This window comes from Ooceraea biroi, chromosome 11 (assembly GCF_003672135.1).
Source record: "Ooceraea biroi isolate clonal line C1 chromosome 11, Obir_v5.4, whole genome shotgun sequence".
NCBI classification, from domain to species: Eukaryota; Metazoa; Arthropoda; class Insecta; order Hymenoptera; family Formicidae; genus Ooceraea; species Ooceraea biroi.
Genome location: NC_039516.1, coordinates 9757894 through 9777739, shown reverse-complemented (window position 1 = coordinate 9777739; position 19846 = coordinate 9757894). Strand labels below are relative to the sequence as shown.

Here is a 19846-nt window from a genome sequence, read left to right as displayed (position 1 = left end):
AGAGTAGTTTCTTGGCGCGCGTGATCACGTGACCGCGGCAATTTCACTGCTTTTCGCGCGACATACATATCGCAGGTATTTTGTAATACATTTTTATAACGTTTTTTGACGCGCTAAGCTTTATGTTTGGACTATTAGAGTCGAAATTGCACGCGCGTGAATTTCGCGAACCCGTTGTGATAATTAGCGCCGCGATTCTATTAGATATTATAAAGATATAAGCTCGCGAATATCGAGTCGCGTTCCTAACCCTTTCGCGTAATGGCCGATACGCTTTTGTCGCGATCATTTCTACGTGGTATCGCGTTACTCGCGCATGCGAATGTAAGAATTATACACGTTGTATAATTAATCTAACAATTGCATAAAAATATAATAGAAAGAGAAATATTTTCTGTTTCTAGATCCTGCGAAGATTGCAAATTCACGGCACCGAAAAATCCAGTTCAGGCCAAGCAGGATCGGCTCGAAGGGAAATCGATAAATCTTTTTAATTTCTTCGCCGTCGAGAAACATCACATTTATGTTCATTAAACGAACACAAATATTTCGTATTAAAATAGCCGCGAGCTATTAACGCGCGCGATTAATTAATTCTCACGAATAACTGCTCGTATAAACATGTTGAGGCGATGCAGCTATTTATGAACGTACATTTTTCACTAGGAAATTTTTTAAGATTCCACCAAAGTCTAGTTTTTGCATTAAAAGATAAAATAAAATTAATACGTTATGCGATTTCTCTCGTTATTTCATTTCTCGCTCTCTCACTGTCCCGCGCATGATCACGTGACCGCGGCAACTTCACTGTGTTCCGCGCCACGTACAAATCGCATTAGGTACTTTGTAATCCATTTTTATATCCATTTTTTGACGCGCTAGGCTTTACGTTTGAACTATTAGAGTCGAAATTGCACGCGCGTGAATTTCGCGAACCCGTTGTGATAATTAGCGCCGCGATTCTATTAAATATTATAAAGATATAAGCTCGCGAATATCGAGTCGCGTTCCTAACCCTTTCGCGTAATGGCCGATACGCTTTTGTCGCGATCATTTCTACGTGGTATCGCGTTACTCGCGCATGCGAATGTAAGAATTATACACGTTGTATAATTAATCTAACAATTGCATAAGAATATAATAGAAAGAGAAATATTTTCTGTTTCTAGATCCTGCGAAGATTGCAAATTCACGGCACCGAAAAATCCAGTTCAGGCCAAGCAGGATCGGCTCGAAGGGAAATCGATAAATCTTTTTAATTTCTTCGCCGTCGAGAAACATCACATTTATGTTCATTAAACGAACACAAATATTTCGTATTAAAATAGCCGCGAGCTATTAACGCGCGCGATTAATTAATTCTCACGAATAACTGCTCGTATAAACATGTTGAGGCGATGCAGCTATTTATGAACGTACATTTTTCACTAGGAAATTTTTTAAGATTCCACCAAAGTCTAGTTTTTGCATTAAAAGATAAAATAAAATTAATACGTTATGCGATTTCTCTCGTTATTTCATTTCTCGCTCTCTCATTGTCCCGCGCATGATCACGTGACCGCGGCAACTTCACTGTGCTCCGCGCCACATACAAATCGCATTAGGTACTTTGTAATCCATTTTTATATCCATTTTTTGATGCGCTAGGCTTTACGTTTGAACTATTAGAGTCGAAATTGCACGCGCGTGGATTTCGCGAACCCGTTGTGATAATTAGCGCCGCGATTCTATTAAATATTATAAAGATAAAAGCTCGCGAATATCGAGTCGCGTTCCTAACCCTTTCGCGTAATGGCCGATACGCTTTTGTCGCGATCATTTCTACGTGGTATCGCGTTACTCGCGCATGCGAATGTAAGAATTATACACGTTGTATAATTAATCTAACAATTGCATAAAAATATAATAGAAAGAGAAATATTTTCTGTTTCTAGATCCTGCGAAGATTGCAAATTCACGGCACCGAAAAATCCAGTTCAGGCCAAGCAGGATCGGCTCGAAGGTAAATCGATAAATCTTTTTAATTTCTTCGCCGTCGAGAAACATCACATTTATATTCATTAAATTGATATAAATATTTCGTATTAAAATATTACTGCGAGCTATTAACGGGCGCGATTATGTATGCACTTTAGTGTGTGGAGCTCATTTTTCGCATTGTATTGGACAAATACAACCGTAAAATTATATAATTTTAAATGAGAATTTTATATATTGTACACACATATCAATGTTGTGTATCCTTGAAATTACCGGCGTCTTATTAAACAAAAACAACCTTCGACTCAAGATCGCGCAATATTCTATTGTTCGTTGACGAATATCGACACAAGTAATATTCTCTATAAGATATTATTAATTGATAATTAAATTAAATTTCATATTCCAAGTGTTATTCGAAAATGTGATGCATACAAGCAGATGTTTATTCTTCTCGAGCACATTAATTTAATTAAATTTATTCTCGACGTAGACGTGCGCGCGATTTCAAATATTTCGTTAGCTTCCATTATTATTAATTATACATTTTTGCACATATATTTATATAATTCGATGCAATAAAAATATGAATAAGACAATAACTTAATAAATTAATTTTATATTGAAATTTGTAAAGGAATATGATTGCGAAATTGAGGAGTGTCATTTTTTCGCGGGTGCCATCAAGAATTAAAAGGAGCAAGAGGTTGTTGCATCGGGTAATGCCAAAGCATCGTAGGGTGAGTAATTGAAACAATTAAAGTAAAAATAGTTTGTATATGATGGTGAATTACGGTGTTTTCGCAATAATCAGTGTGATTTACAATATTTTATAATACATATAGAAGTAGACACGTAGTTTTGTGCATGCATATGTGAATTATTGATTGAAGAATTATATAAATCATAACTTATTCGTCCTTAAGTCTAACTTATAAATTACATGTTTCCTTAATGAAAAAGATTCTTCGGTTATTTAATTAAGTATTATCTTTAAAATATATGTATATATTATTTATTTATATCATATTACTGAATAATTTTATCTTTTGCCGTGCATCGTTGTCCAAATACTATCGAAAAGGATGGTATTTCAAATTCGCGAAACAAAGGCGCCTAATTTTCTAAGTTATATAAATTTCACGAATATTTACTCGCGTTATGATGCAATTATATTTTGTTTCTCATTAATTATATATACGTATTCGCCATTATTCGTGATTAGAGACACGCGGTCAAAGAAAAATCGGATTAGAGTTTTTTAAAAATTATTTTATTCGCGTTCATTGGAGCAAATTTTGTAATCATAATTATAATTAATTATTCAATTTTACTATATAATCTTTTATCTTGATATCCCATTTATTGCATTGAAAGGCGCGATTATATTTTGCTCGCCTACATATTACAAGATTTCAAAATCGCGTTATAAATTATTATACATTTTGAGAAAGACATAAAACATGTTTAATTAAATTTAAATTCTTTAATTGTTATAAATAAATATATAAATTATTATAAATTAATTATTTTATTAAATTTAAATTACGTTTTAAAATAAGCCGTGCAATCTTCGCAAATATATTGCGAAGCAATGTCCGCAAATTAGCTTCGCTATCATAATGTGGAGCAGTTCATCGTGGAATCATCGCACGCCGCCTGTGAATAAAGTGAAGTGAATTTTGTGCCGACATAAATATTCTTTAAATATCGTTAACAATAGTATCGCGTCGCGAATGCATGTACAAAGTATAAAGTGTAAAGAGTAAAGTAAAAAGTGCAAAATATAAAAACAAGTGAAAACTGAAGAGCAACCGATGAGAAATGCACATGACGAGAGATTCCCAGCTGAAGGAATTACCGATGGCCAATTTCATCAGTGGCTGTGATGGATTCTATAGGATTTCATCGCGCATTGGTGAGTGCTGAATTCTTTCGTTTGTAGAGTAGCAATAATGCATGAAGTAATTTGTAAATCGCACTGATTCTCAATGAAAGAACTAGATATCTTTTACACTTGTATCTCAAAAAGACAAAAATCCTATACACTTTATATAGCTTTCCTTCACAGCCATAATTATGCGGTCTTGAATCTTATTTTTCATATTAAAAAACAAAAATCAAGAGACACATGGTTAGGTACATGAATCAATTATTAGGAGTGTGATTTAGTTTTGAGGGTTTTGCAACAGATGGCTGTAGTGTCAGTTTGTTCCAATAGCTGTTTCCGATAACTGTTGTTTCTTACAGTGTTGACATTATCCATGACATTTAGTAGCATTATAGCAATAGATGCAATAACAGTCGTGTTTATATCATCGTAAAAATGCAACTTCCGAAAGAGCATTTTCGACATGCGTCGCTTTTGTTTTTTAATCAAAAGAAAACTGCGGCTGACGGTTATAGAATTCTTGTGGAAACTTATGGTGATTCTGCCCCATCAATTAAGACGTGTGAATACTGGTTTAGACGCTTTAAAAGTGGTGATACTGATGTGAAGGACAAAGAACGCTCGGGACAACCAAGAAAGCTTGAAAATGCAGATTTGCAAGCATTATTGCACGAAAATCCAACAGAATCCACTTCAGAACTTGCCAGAGCATTAAATGTTGATCGTACAACAGTTACGAAACATTTACATGAAATGGGAAAAATTCAGAAAGAAGGGAAATGGGTTCGACATGAATTATCGGAAAGTGCCATTGCGAACCGGTTGAACATTTGCATTTCGTTGATCGCCAGGCAAAAAAGAAGAGTCTTTTGTCTCGGATTGTTACTGGGGATGAAAAGTGGATCTATTTTGATAATCCGAAACGCAGAAAATCATGGGTGGATCCAGGCGAACCATCAACATCCACTCCGAGACGCAATATTCACGGTTGAAAAGTAATGCTCTGTATTTGGTGGGATAGTGTACTATGAGCTGTTAAATCCGCATGAGACTGTCACGGCTGATCGTTATCGACACCAATTGTACAAGTTGAAGCAAGCATTGAACCAAAAACGACCACCAATTGCGAGTAAACGACGGAAAGTGATTCTTCTTCGTGACAACGCTCGACCTCACGTTGCGTTATCAGTGAAACAAACACTATTAGAGCTCGAATGGGAAGTCTTACCGCACCCCGCGTATTCTCCGGACATTGCTCCATGCGATTATTATTTGTTCCGGTCGATGCAACACGCTTTAGAGGATACACACTTTGATAATTTGGAAGAAGTGCGAAAATTCGTCGACGAATGGATCAACTGAAAAGAAGAGTGATTTTATCGTGGTGGAATCCATCTCTTGCCAGAAAGATGGGAAAAAGTTATAGAAAACGAAGGAAAATATTTTGATTAAGGTATTCATTCATTATCATATTTAAATACATGCGTTTTTGAGCAAAAAAAACCCTCAAAACTAAATCACACCCCTAATATTTCTCTTTATTTTGACGTCTGCCAACTCTCTTTCGATAAGAAAATATATCAGTTTAACATAAAGGCAATTTTATGCAATGCACATTACATTGTGCAAATATTATACGTTTTTGGTGGGATAAAACTAAAGGAAGAAGATAACGCATAATTTACTTTACACATGTTTAATTGTAGTATTTACAGTGTATCTTGGAACGTTGTAATTACAAAAAGTACCCTTGCACATTACGCACGCGATAGTCCTAGAAGTATGTCCCTCGTGGGAGGAGGACATTACACATATATGCATCACGTTAGAGATAGTACTTTGATAACTTCTCGCAAGCGCTAATAAAATTAAATAAAAAATCCGCCAAATTAAATATACGATACAGTTACGATCGTCGCAGTATACCGAGGGACTCACTCGTCTCATTACTATATTATGATTGTGATTCCCGATGCGAAGATGATACACCGTGGTTACAGATTGGTATAACGTGATAAACGCATCGGCCGACGTAATGATCAAATCGTATCAATGTTGAGAACATCTACGCGTTGCCTATGTGCACTTTACCTAAACTATCACTTTACAAGTAATCTAAGTAAACGATAAGACAGAAACAATCGTCTAATGACTTCTTAGGATAAAATGATAGTTGACATCAATGTTTTCCAGATATTCATTCAACGATAAGTTGAGAGAACGATGTAATTTAGCAAAGTACAAGCTTGACGGAATTAACATCATATAAGTAACGTAAAACAGTATAATATCATCACGCTCAACATTGATCGGAAAACACTGATACAGATATCGTACACATTTATTACCATTATCTTCTACGCATCAGATCTAATGCCGGTGATAGCTAAACGGGTACTGAAAAGATTCTGTGGATAGCCTGAGGATATCTCGCAGAGCTGTCAGGTAGCATGACATTCTAATAATGCTCCAGAAGGTATCCCAAGACCAACCCTTCGTCCCAAACCGTTATTACCACGTCATCGTGCACGCTATCACACGATGTCGTCATTCTACTTTAATTACACCGTGATGGACGGAAGTCGTATCGACGCATGTTCGGGAACGCAGAGCAGTATCATAAACTTAAGACTTCCCTCAAGAAGAGCCATCCTCTTGAGGGACACTATGTACACCTGCCATTTTCGTCGTAACGCGCGAGATGCCGCTTTGTCGGCTGAACAAGTTTGAATACGCGAAAACCTTTTTTGGGAGACACGCGAGATCTGCCTCCGAGGATGTCTGGTGCGCCTCGAGGAAGCAAAATGGAACACGCAAAACTACCCCGCGTCTCGTCAGTCGCGGGAATCGCTCTCGGAATCCTCGGAGGGGCATCTGATCTTGGCGTCCTTTACTCCCGCGCGACTATCTGACCCGGACGTCTCGCTGGTATCCTGCGTCGGGGTGCCAGGAGGCCGCTCAGGCCCCGCGTCTCCTCGTGCTTCGTGCTGGCCGCGGTGCTGGTCTCGGCGGAAATCGCTTCGGTGACCTCCGTCTCACCGGATGCGGCGGTCTCCTCTTCGGAGGCGTCGGTATCCTCCTGGCTCGATTGGGTCGCTGGTGCCTCGGTCACCTTGCGTCGTGGTAGCAGCGGCGATCTCCTGATCGCTGGTGGTAACGGGGTCTTCGTTGTCGTCTTCGGGTGCACCTGCAGACGGTTACGATTGCGCAGCTTGTTCAGAGGGTTTGATGTGGTCGCTCGTGTCGGTGGGCTGGTCTCCGCTGGTGCCTGGAGAACAAGGGATTGTTAATTGAATGGTTAATCACCGAGTAAATTGTATCTTGGAAATATGGGAGAAGTTTAGTTTGAACGCGCCGCGAATAAATGATGTCATCTCTGACATTATAAGTTTCGTGAAGGAATTGTCCAAAATCGAATCATTTGTACATTCGTGATTTGCAGCTATTGAGATATTATCGAGATCTGCTATGCAGATCATTATAATTGTTTCTTTTATCGAAATGTGACGTCTTCAAGTGCAAGCTTAATTTTTCTTTCTTTTTCTCGTGATCTTCAGTTTGTTTTCTCGCGCGCTTATCACGGTGGTACTCAGCATCCGTTATTCATGTGAACTCGAAAGGTGAAAAGCGGTCGTGCTCCGTCTTCTACTGGCCTGTCTCGATGACATTTTGAAAGGCCATCCAGTGAAAGTAAACTTGGAGAGAACTCCGTCGAGTGACATCACGGTGTCCTCGTGCCTAATCTCGCTCAGTCGTCTTGCACACACGTATTCGAAACGGAGTTTCAGATTTGACCTTACCTTTGACACGTGGAGTCGCGTGTCGATCGGTATTTGCGCGATCGTGTAATTTATATGCACCTATACGTGGACTGAATAATGTCTTGAAAATAATTCAGAAATGTGAATTACTCGACTAATAATTTTTGATTTCTTTTTTCATCTAATAGCTTTAATTAAATATTTCTGGACACTGAATCACAATAATGAATATAATTATTATAGTCAATTAATATATTTTACATTCGTTTGCACTCATACTATTACTGTCAATATTTTTCTCACAAGTATTCTAAAATACGTGTACGAATAAAAATTTTCGAATATTTACAAGCAAGAACACATTGGCAGATTGACAACATTCTTCAAAGAGAAATCCTAAGCTTTGACACACACAGAGACGACTCAGAGATACATTCGGAATTACTAAGAATGCAAGTGCAAATCATTCCTGCACCAACCTCGTGCGTTTCTTCCTCCGTTCCCTCTCCAGCCGGCTCCTCGGCGGATTCATCAGGCGCCTCGGTCGTGGTCGTTGTCTGACCCGGTTTCTGCCTCAGGTTGACCCTGGCACCCGGTCGGATGGCACCTGGTCTGATCGCTGGTGCACTAGGAAGTCTCGCCCGAACGGCGGATTTCGGGGCGGTTTCCGGTGCGGTCTGAGCAGCTGCCTGTCCGGCCTCGGAGTGTGCTGCTTCGTGGGGCTCATCGCCCGGTGCAGCAGTAGTCGGTCGTCCGCGTCTCCGGTTAATATTCAATTTGCTGAAGGTCGGTCGTGCCGCCGCGGCGCCGTTTGCTGAACCACCGTTCGACGGCGCCGACGTCGTCGTCGAGATGGCTGACCTGCTGCCGGTGGGCGCGCGGAATCTCCCGCGACCGGGTGCCGCGTTCACCGAGCTGGCACTCTCCTTCTGCACGGTATCCTCTTCAATCGGTTTGTGGCCGCCGCCTGGTCGTGGTCGCTTGAATCCGCTTCCATTCGAACCGCCACTACCGAAACGGCCGCGGGTCCGCTGCGTCGGTTCCGGCGCTTCGGTGGTCGTGCTGGCACCGCCGTTGGTCTTGAAGCTGTCGAAGGAAATGAAATCGTAGAATTAGTACTGTTTATAGAGAAAGCAAGCGAGAATTCTATAGTAAAAGATCACGTCCGGAAGAAATCAGAAGTTAATATAGGTTTCTGAATATTTTTTCTATTTGATACTCGTGAGGAGACTCAATATGTTCGCTTCAATGATTTCACGATATACAGGGTGTTTCCTAAGTAGACAAACTTAAGGAGGATATTCCTTGGCTTATTTTAAGAAGAAAAGGTCTTATAAACATATGTCCTAAACTGCTTTGTTTTCCAAAAAAAAGTATCTGTCATTGTAAATACGTCTTGCTTGACGAGCGTTTCCATTAGCAAGACCGTATACGAAATGCATATCTGCCATTTCGGCGTTGTGTAATTTACCATAATTAATAAAATTACTAAACTTAATAGGAACTAATAAAGTTTGCGTCAAAGATAACGTGATAGCAGTGATGCCGGATAGCGTGCTTTTGCAGTACGAGTCAACAGCGGTGGGGATGGAGTGGGGATGGTCTCGCGGCGGCCGCGCGGCGCAGTCTGAAACGAGTGTTCACTTGCGGCGCCGCGAGACCATCCCCACTCCATCCCCACCGCTGTTGACTCGTACTGCAAAAGCACGCTATCCGAAAAGTGAACGAAAACAGTGATGTACTTTTTTTGGAAAACAAACCAGTTTAGGACATATGTTTATATGACCTTTTCTTCTTAAAATAAGCCAAGGAATATCCTCCTTAAGTTTGTCTACTTACTTAGGAAACACCCTGTATATGATTGAAAATTTAAGATTGAAAAATTCAGAAGGAGGTTTTAGAGATTCGAAATTTATCACACAGAAGCAAGAGTAAAGAAATAAGTAAATCTCTTAGAACATACCGATTCCTCGAGATAGCCGGACCACCAATTCCAGGTCGTCGGAATTTCCCTCTTCCCACAGTTGCCTGAGTGGTAGTGGTCGGTGGTTCTGTGGTAGTGGTTGTAGTGGTCGTTGGTTCGGTCGTCGTCGTCGTCGTCGTCGTCGTCGTCGTCGACGTGCTGCTGGATTCGGTGACCAATGTAGTAGCAAGTTCCATTGTCGTCAAGTCAGTCGTGATTTCGTCATCAGCAAGTGTCGTGCTGTCGCCAGTTCCATCAGCCTCGCTACTGAACGCGTCTATCAGGTTGCTCTGTCCTTGTTGTAAGAACGCGTAAAGATCCAGGGCGACTTTGTCCATAACTGGATACTCTGTCGTTGGATTGTCGGTGGTGTCAGCGAGAGTGCTGGAAGAGATCGCAGCTTCCGTCTCGCCGGATTCTTGCGTCTTGTCTTCTAAAGATATGCGCTTGTTGCCGGATCTCTCTGGCGCGATGATCTCTCTTTCGTCGTCCTCCTCGCTGGAGCGTAATGGTTGACCTCTGCTCAGTTCTGCTCCGATCTGAAAATTTATTCTTTTGACTTCAGATTTTCCTATCAGAGAATATTTCCGTAACTTCGAAGATACACCGAAAAGAAAGAAAAGAAAAAAACGATTTTAATTGATATAATAATTCTTCATAATGAGAGCCTAATGAAATAGGTGCTTGCAAATTAAAGTAACTATGTTTCATTATCAAAAGAGACAATTCTTGGTTTTGACATCAATTTAATCGAAACGTATCATGAAATTTAAAAAGTGGAATAATTTCTAAATTATAAATTTAATTGTCTCAAAAATGAAACAATTAATGAAATTAATAATTTTACTCGGTAGCCTATAATTACTTCAGATGTTCCCGTGGCGACCGGGCGCCTTCTAATGGTAGGTGTTGGTGAGTCGTCAACTACTTCTTCGACCGGAGCGGGTTCTTGAACTCGCTGTGGTCTTCCACGGCTTCTGGTCAATGGTTTCTCTTCGTTGTCCTCGTTAGGAGTAACGCCCAGGAATCTAACCGGACCTTTTGGCAAAGTTTGCGGAAACTCAGGGCCCTCCTGATGAGTTCGGAAACTGCTGGAATCGACTAGGTCCAGGCTTGGACGCGGTCGGTTGCTACGAGCTCGCGAAGGTTCTGTTGTACCCGTGTTGTGATTCGATCGCGATCTGTTAACCAGCAAACCATATTAACTGCATTTAGATACGGATATTAAATACACGTTACAATGTTTGAAATTTGAAAAAGTGCATAAGAATTAAAACAAATTACTTCACAGAGAAAAAATTGTATTGAGGATGTTATCTTTCTATGAAGTGCTTTATTGTTAAAGACTACATATTGATGTCGTAATGAATACCTTGGTGGGAAACGAGTATTTGCGGGTAGTCTTTCCTCGGAGACGTCTTCGGTTTCGACCAGTTGTCTGCCTCTGTTACCGTTTCTATTCGGTATGACCTCGTTATTGCTAGGTTCTACGGTCGATCTCTCGACGGTGCTATACTTGCTCCTATTGCTAGCGGTGCCTGCTCTTCTCGGCACGGCAGTTGTTCTGGAAGGAATGTCGTAAGAATTCGTTACAGCTGAACCAGCCGAACTCGGTTTGCCTTCATCCTCCTCATCATAGTAATAATATAAGTACTCATATTCGTAGTCCTTGCCGTTCGGTCCCTTCTTCACCTATCGCACAATAAAAGAAATCAAGTTGTGGTTTAATTAATTTTATTGAGCAGTAGATAACACTAGTTGGAAAACTCCATAAAGCAAAACTCTATTTTTTTAAATATAGTCAATCATTTTATACTTAATGATCTTATATAGAAATATTTCTCAAGAGACGCGATTAAAATTATTATATTATTATTAAGTGTAAATATGAAAATATATATTTGATTTAGTAATATTAATAATTTGATATATACCTGAATACGAGAATTTGTACCAGCTGGTACCAAACTCACGTCGCTCAAGTCACCAAAATTTGCATCGGAAAAACGCGCGAAACCATCCTTGCTGTCTTCGCGAATAATGTTCACAGGAACAAAGTCAAAGGAACTGTCTTTACCACGTGCTTCACGCGGAGTTGTCAAAATCGGTAGCATGGTTGTTGGATATTCCGCACTAAAAATATCACATTGTTATTTAATGTCTGTTAATCTTTTGTCACAAATTTATATGAACATGCACTTTATTTATGGGGAAGGATTCGCGAGATCAAATGAGCCGCAAGAATGTTCTACCTGACGTAGACTCCCGGAATAACTTCATCCTGTTCGCTCGGCCGAGGTTTTTTGGAGTCAATCTTCTTTATTTGCTCCTCCTGCACAAGTTTTCCAGTGTCGCTGAAATTCTCGAGTTCCACTCGTGCTTGTCTTCTAGGAGCGAGTCTGTCCAAATCTTCCTCCTCATCTGAGTCTAAACGTCGGATGGGCTCGAGAATGATCTTTTTCTCGACATTTTCGAATCTCTGAGTGGCTTTCTTAGTGTACCTGTTATCTTTAAACACAACTTTCTTCTCCTCGATGTATTCTTCATCATCTTCATCCAATGGTCTTGCCACGTTCTCTGGCAATTTATGTGATGTCACAAATTCTGGAAGTTCAAATTATGCGTACTTTTGCTTACAATTTCGAAAATTTATAAAACTCATTTAAGTTTAAGTTTTACATATTTCAGAAATTCGTAAAAAGATATGAATTTTTCTTAATTTGCTAAATGTTAAGTTAAGTATTTTGTGCTTGATTAATTAAACTTAACGAGTTGATACATGATTTTTACATGTTCATTTAAATTAATTATAAATACCTTCAATAGGAACTGCTCGGGGAGGCTGATATGTCGTTATTGCAATATTTTTTGCTCGAATCAAACTGTCGCCAGATATCTGCGCATTATTTGATGGACTACCGGCTAGCGTGCATGCAATGACGCCGCATATTCTGCAAAGTTTCACAAAACTTTTATATAAATTTAATATCAAAACCATTTATATAGCTATTTGATGTTATTCAATAAAATATAATAGAATAGTAATACGTGAGGAAAGTCGGAAGAATGACTTTTAAAATATTTCTGCTATAATTAATTGATAATTCTATATACAATATTCAAATATTTCTTTACATTGATATCATTTTACTGCTAATTTTCGCGCCATATCTGCCTTGTATTGTACAAATTCATACACGGCTAATGCCAAGAGAGACAGAGAGGGAAAGAAAGAGAGAGTTATCTCATCTCGTGCACTATAACGACAGCATCAGCGAAAGTGATAAGGCGTGTGAGACGCAAGGAGGCGGATGTGTAAACGACGGCGGAATGCGTATAGCTAATGCAAAGCTTGACGTGGTGAAAGTTCACATCTGGTCCTCGGATCGCAGGCTGCATCCAACTCGTCCGGTTCTCTGGACCGAACTCGATGCTCGATTCATCGCGTGCGTTGCGCGAAAATTAAAGTTCGCCCACACGAGCGCGAAACGCACTCACCTATCACAAGATTTTTATCAGCAATATCTAAACAATTTCACAATTTTGCACAGACACGAATATAGCTTAATGCTCGCACATATGAAAGATCTAGCTGCCTGAAGCGAAAGCTATTGTAATTGACCAAAAAGAAGTATTTTGATGTTTCCAAGAATTTCGTTACTAATTTGATTGCAAAAACCAAGGTCGTTTAACGACAAGCCTCCACTGTGCGACCTCGTTCTCAATTTTTTTCAAGGTTGTCAAAATTGGTTGTTGCGAGAGATAGTAAACGCCTCCAAAGTTAGTGAACTCTTAACGTAGCAATATTCTTGTTTGTAGCGGTATTGCGAAGACGGAAATTTGTTTGCTTAGAAAGTGTTAGTTATTCGTCGTTTATTTAAATGCGCAGTGAAAAGAATGCCACTAGTTTTAAACAGATCTTTGAAATTTCACGTGACGAAGGTTTCTTTCGTTTAAAAAGAGTGAACATGTTTTAAACGAGGTCGGAGAAAGAATAACGAGACAATGAGAATTGTTCGAGAATTCCCGACGTTGCATTCGCAAGGACGATCGGTTACGATCAATTTCCTCCATACACGAAGGAGAGCCGCTTCTGAAATTAGCACAAATGCCCCAGCGTTTTCTTTTCTTTGAGTAAAATACGACAAGGGTATTGTGTGATCACTGGATTGACATTTCGAAAAGTGGTCTCCCTGACGTAACGCCAAATATGTTCGGGTATTGCAGAACTGTTAGGATGATTCATGCATTTTAATATCACGCCAGCTTTGTATCGTCAATTAAACTGACTCGCCACATTATCATTTTTACGTTAAAAATATGCAAATTTCCTGCACGCGCGCGCAGTTCCCAAACCACGTTCTCTGAAAATCGCATGGAAGTTTCACGAGATTTATCGCGCTTTTCATCGCGCGCGCGTGACTCGCAGCTTCTCTCTCTTTTTCATCATAATTGCTCTCTCTAGTTTTTGGTCACGCACGGGACGTTTTGGTTTCACGACACGCCAACGTAAATTCGATATTCTGTCATTAATCCGAGCTATGCTCGTGAAAGAGAAATAAGTCCACAGACAGGAAACTGTGCGCCGACACAGACCGTTCCGTTCGAGCGATCTTCCGGTACGAGAATAATCTGCAACCGGAATACATTTGCAATTAAAGTAGAACGAATTACAAGACACGTTCTTTCCCTCGTTGGTGTAGCGATCGGCGCTCGCGAGCGAGTCAAATATAAGATTGGTAAATGGTTGTATTTGATTGACTAGCATTTGAGCCTGTCGTGGCATTTTTCGACCGCGGTTGCAGAGGACGTTTTTCCAGTTTCGCATTTTTCTCCGCGGCAATTCGAAATTGCGGCTTTCTACTTCATTACGGAGTTTGAAAAAACGCTTCACTTGGGTGGATACGCACATAAATATTCATGCGGATACGTGTGAGATTCCGCAGGTGGCGAACCATCTTTCACTTATATGGATTCTTCGACCGGTTGTCGAAGTACGCTGAAAGAGCGCACCCACCAACGAAGATTATCATTTGCCGTGAATATTATGGTTTTGAACACCTCGGGAAGGATGAAAGCTCAATCTTAGAAAATGAAAATAGCGGTTTAATGCAGGAATTTATTCGCGAAACCATATGGAGAAAGCGGTCTCGCTTAAAGGCGTATCTGCATAAACACACCGCATACGTAGGTATCTCCAGTGGCACGAGGCATTGGCATTACGTAAGTCACAACATTACCGCAAAAGACTATTACCAACGCGTAAAACTTTTTTTGTTTATACCGCCTACAAACTACATTACACTCCGCTACACTATAAATCTGCTGGGTATCATGAAAATAAAAAGAGTGATTTAGAGTTTCCATCAACTTTCATCGCTCTTATTTAGTATCTCGATTTGCGCAAAAATAGTTATCTATGATCGGATAAAAATGCATGCAACGGTTTAATTGCTGAAAGCATCTATGATATCGTGCAGCGCAAGGTGCATAAATAGTTTGTAATTCACCGTAAAACGGATTTTCGTACGAATATCAGATGAAGCTAATCGAAAAATATTAGTAATTTGCTACTAATCAAATTTCGTTTGCGAAAGTGGGCTAACTTTGTTTTCCTCGACAGGAATATTGCCACATTTGTGATCTTTTCTCGTAGATAGTACCACGAAATTGAAATGCGAGTATTGAAGTTTTTAGAGGCGCAATAATCCACTGACCCGAACTTTCTATCGCATGCAGTCCGTTCTGCCTGATGTCTCGAATTACGTACGAGCGTATCCATTATATAAAAATATACAATAATTTAATTACATGAAATTTCACGTTACATACATTATTTAGAGGAATGGATATTATTAGAAGTACTTCTCGCACATATCGCGCGTTACAGCTTTCTTCTCTCTACCGGCGAACAATGGAGGCTTGTTACAAACGGTACTATGAAATCAGAATGCAACTAATGACGTGCTTCACTGAGAAAAGCGCAGTGAATTTCTGTATTTGCGACGCTCTCGCCAAACTTGAAAGTAATGTGAATCCAAAGTGCGTACAGTCATTTCTCATTATCCACTCATTACATCTCGCGATAAAAAATCTCGTTTTGAAGAATTTTCAGTAGATACAGTCGTTGCAGATTCAACTGGATTAATTTTTATTTTTTGATCAACAGTTTGAAATTGAGGATAAATTATCTGGTGGTTTCTCTCGAATAAATCATGCACATCCTCTCCTCAATGAAACTCCGAATAGTCGGCGTCTAAGAGAGTGAGTCGCGGATTGCGTGTACCTCTCGCTACGATAATTTTCGTAACTCAGAAGCGTAATATCTCCTGCCCATGAAAAGACTTTCTTTCGAATCGATAATTATTTATAATCATTAATCACAATTTTGTAAGAGCCGACGAGATTTTTTATGCTGTTCCTGTAAGCTGCGAGAACTGACGTAGAAGATTGATGAAGATTTTCAAGTGTTATATATGCGTGTGTGTATGAGATTGATCTCCCAGATACATTAGCATATCTTAACTATCGTACTCTCGAACCCTCATTAACATAAAACTTTATATTAGAAGATAATCAAAATTGCGCGCGATAAATTAGCATGCTCACCGTTCGTTTTCCGAGAGGAAACCAGTTGCAAAGTGCTCTTCTTTCGCAAAAGTAATGTTGCAAAATTATACTATAAAAATACAACCCGAAATTTAACATAAAAAATTATTTATACTATTAATTAAATATTCGTATCTACTTAGAAGAGTAACAAAGCGTCTTTGAGCACACAATATCCTATCAAATTACTCTCGCGTGTCCAGGATGACCAGGAGCCGAAGCAACTTTCCTTTCCAAATGATCAGCCAATTACGTTATTAATTTTCTAGAGATAAATCTGATCCCACGAAGATTTCCGACTCTCACACGCGTTTACCGCAAGTGGAGAACGCTCTCTCGTTGTCAGACAGGATGTCCGAGACGCGTGGAGGATTAACCGGAAATGCGACTGGAGTACTCACAGAAGTACGCTTCTCAGCCACATGTCTGCACTGTACACAGTCCTTTTGCTCGTCCCGCTCGCTCTTCCTTGTCCTGCTTGCTTCGTGATACGCGAACAGCTGCTTAGCTGAAGAATCTCGTACAGAACTTCCTCTTGACGGAATTGATATGTACGCTCCGTATATCGGCACACTCGACGATATATCGATACGTACTCTCTCTTTCTTGAGCTGCGAATACTACCGGCGTTCTACGTGTTCTTATGTATATATATGTATATCATCACCGGACACTCGCGACCATCTCTGCCCTCTTCTCGACCGTCCGCGACCGACACTCGTCCTCCAGCCGCGCGCAGAGGGATCTGGTCGTGCTGTCGCTGATGTGATCACCGGGTGGGCCGATATCCCCGGGACGTGGCGTTGTACGTGATCCGGTCGACGTGACCTCCGTCCAGCTCCGTGACGCGGTTTCGCCGACGAGGCGCGAGATGGTTGGGACGAATGAACGAACGCACGAATGTACGTATGGCCAGGCGAATGCACCGAGACAGGCGGAGGGAAAGAGAGAGAGAAAGAGAGCGCGCGCTCGCGCGCCAGACAGACAGCGACAGGAAGAGAGAGAGAAAGAGGAAAAAAAGTGGAAAAAGGGGCACTAAGTAAAAGTAAGAGGTAGCCGAAGGACGTGGTGAGGGTATGAGAACGGTGGCGAAGGCAGGCCTCTACTTATACCGCCACCCACCACGGCCACCTGGAGAGCACCCCACCAGCCTATGAAAAGTGGACACCGCGTAGTCGAACTCGACTCTCGACTCGGCTCGGTCTACACTCGATCTACAGATCGGGGGCCATCGGGGACCCGAGAGGTCCCGGTTGGGTTGACTCGCTGGCCGACTGACTGGTGGGCTGATTGGCTGCACGTTCGCCCGGCGGCCCAGCTCGATGTCTGACCCAACTTTGCGAAGCACCAGCGGTAACACCGCTTCTGCAAGGTGTATCGAGATGCGAGGTCCCGTGTTGCTCGCGTATTGCCTCACATTCGCGTCAGGGTTTCAAGTAAACGCTGGCAATCTCGGTCAGCCGAGGTTCCCAAGCTGGAAACCATGGTACCCCATGAGAGTCCACTGCTTCGGCAATGTACTGTATTATTTGTGAGTTTTCTTAGATCATTTCTTCATCCATTATCTGCCACTGCTGTTGGATGACCCTAAAAACTTTCCTCATCGTGACGTAAGGTCAACGTTGCTGATGCAATTTCATGTTATCCATGTGGTGCGTTTCGTTTCTCCACTTCTTGAATTTCTTCCGAGACTTTTCAAGGACTCGCCAATATAGAGTCTTCACGAAGGTTTCTGGGAGCATTCGGGTTAGCACGAATGTTTTCACAATATGCAGTTTCATCTGAATCATGGCGAGGTACATCAAAAAGGCGGTTCTTACATTACATTAGGAATACGAAGTCGGTCGCGAGCCGGAACAATCCTCCGCAGAACGGTGACAAGATGAGGAAGGAAGCGGACCACGAGACCGTGAAACAGTGTCTCTTCCTCGACAAGCTCGTCTTTTTTCAGAGGCGACAAAACTAGCGGAGCGCGATTCCGCTACACCGCCGCGGGAATACCAAGAGCGAAACGCGCTCGAAAGGATCGATAATCTTTATTGGGGCCATTGCATAAGCCGCTGCAGCATCTTCGCTTCCTCCTACACTCGGCGAAGCGATATCTCCTCGCAGGCTCCACATCTTCAGCGCGCTCAACTTTTACTATCATCCTCGTGAAGTCGCTGATCTCTCCTCGACTCGGAATTCACTTGTTGAGCATAAAGTATTCTCTTGTTCCTTAAAGCACGATCTTTCTTACCCTATAATGCATGCTTCTAATAATCGCCGCACACTGGGAACCACGGAACAGCGTTAAGCCGTCGTTTCGCAAGTCGGAATAAATTTTCGTTCGACTATGTCGCACCCTGATCGTCACGCTCCAATTAAAAAAGATCACTTTAGTTAACGCTCTTAAAGCGGGGCAATAAAATAATATCGTTCACGAGAAACGCGATAAACAAATGCTTCGAGGGACCGAGTTTGACGCTCGCGTTACTCGGGAATCACGCTTGGCAGGAATTTTTCTAACGACAATTTGCAAGCATGTCGAGGCGTCCGTCGTTGTCGTAGGTGTCAAGGCCCAGTGAAACCGACAGCCGTATAAATTATCCAGCCTGGAGCGTCGCGTCGAGAACCAGAAGGCAGCTGCGGCGTTAAAGGTCTTTGCGTCTCGTTGCGCAAGAAGAATGTCGATCCATTAGGACCAGGCCAGGCTATGGTAATCCGCAAGCCAGCTCCGAGAATATCGAACGATCGTATTGACACGATTCGTCTTTTCGGGGGAAATCTTGATGGGACGACGTGCTTCGAGGGAAAACGTTGTCGTAATGTCCGCCTCGGAATCTGCCGAGCGCCAGAAACTTTTAGTGTCGTTGGAAGAATGTTGAAGCAAGCTACTGTGATTCCTGACGGCGCGCAGGTGACCAAATTCTGTTTTACTTTTTCCGATCTTGCTTTGAAGCTTGTGCCAGCGCTGTGCTGAGGCAGGCACAAGACAATGTCTGGTGAATGGTAGACTTATGCAAATGTCAAAAGTTACACACTTGTTTACGCTCGTGCAGTTTTGTGACATTTTAGGCTTTCGAGAGAGCTATTTCTAGTTCACATTTGAGATCAAGTTTATTAATTTAAATGCTAATCAAATGTACCTACTTGCTTATAATATATTTTTGTTAACATTGCAACATGTAGGAAGCGATAAAGATAAGGCAATGAACTTTCTTCCTTAATTAAATGTAAATCAATCCGTACAATGTTGTTCAGGTTTCATTTGCTACAAGATGATAGAAATATTGGTCCAGCATTGATTCTTGCTCATGAAATTGTGCCCCATTCAAGCATCTTCTTGTCTTCCTGATTTGAATTGGTAATTATCGTAGTAACCATAAAGTGTTACAAGGGTAATTATAAAGCAATTGAAAACAATAAGAGACGCAGAGTAGGCGCAGAATAAGCGCAACCTTATCCATGACAATATTATACTTTAGATCAAGGCTAGGATGATCAAGAGCATTCACTTTGTGGATACACGTATGTGCAGCGCCGATATCAGTGTACATTAGAATCTTTTACAATAGTCGCTGTTTGGAGACTCTTTGCATCTTATCGCCATAAATACGACGTCGATTAATCTCATATTTATCCCGTCACCACGATCCTATC

At 41.1% G+C, this 19846-nt stretch overlaps 1 protein-coding gene across 1 annotated transcript; it reads right to left on the bottom strand.

Moving 5' to 3' along the window:
- Positions 1 to 5551: 5551 nt before the first annotated feature.
- On the bottom strand, positions 5552 to 16802 carry LOC113562950 (mucin-5AC-like). The gene is made up of 9 exons (XM_026973798.1): positions 16606 to 16802; positions 12413 to 12546; positions 11848 to 12199; positions 11530 to 11728; positions 10968 to 11287; positions 10461 to 10776; positions 9596 to 10134; positions 8112 to 8718; positions 5552 to 7139 (listed from the first exon to the last, which is right to left on the bottom strand). Exons 1-9 carry the CDS (start codon positions 16626 to 16628, stop codon positions 6762 to 6764), a joined length of 2868 nt encoding a protein of 955 aa, XP_026829599.1. The 5' UTR covers positions 16629 to 16802; the 3' UTR covers positions 5552 to 6761.
- Positions 16803 to 19846: the final 3044 nt, after the last annotated feature.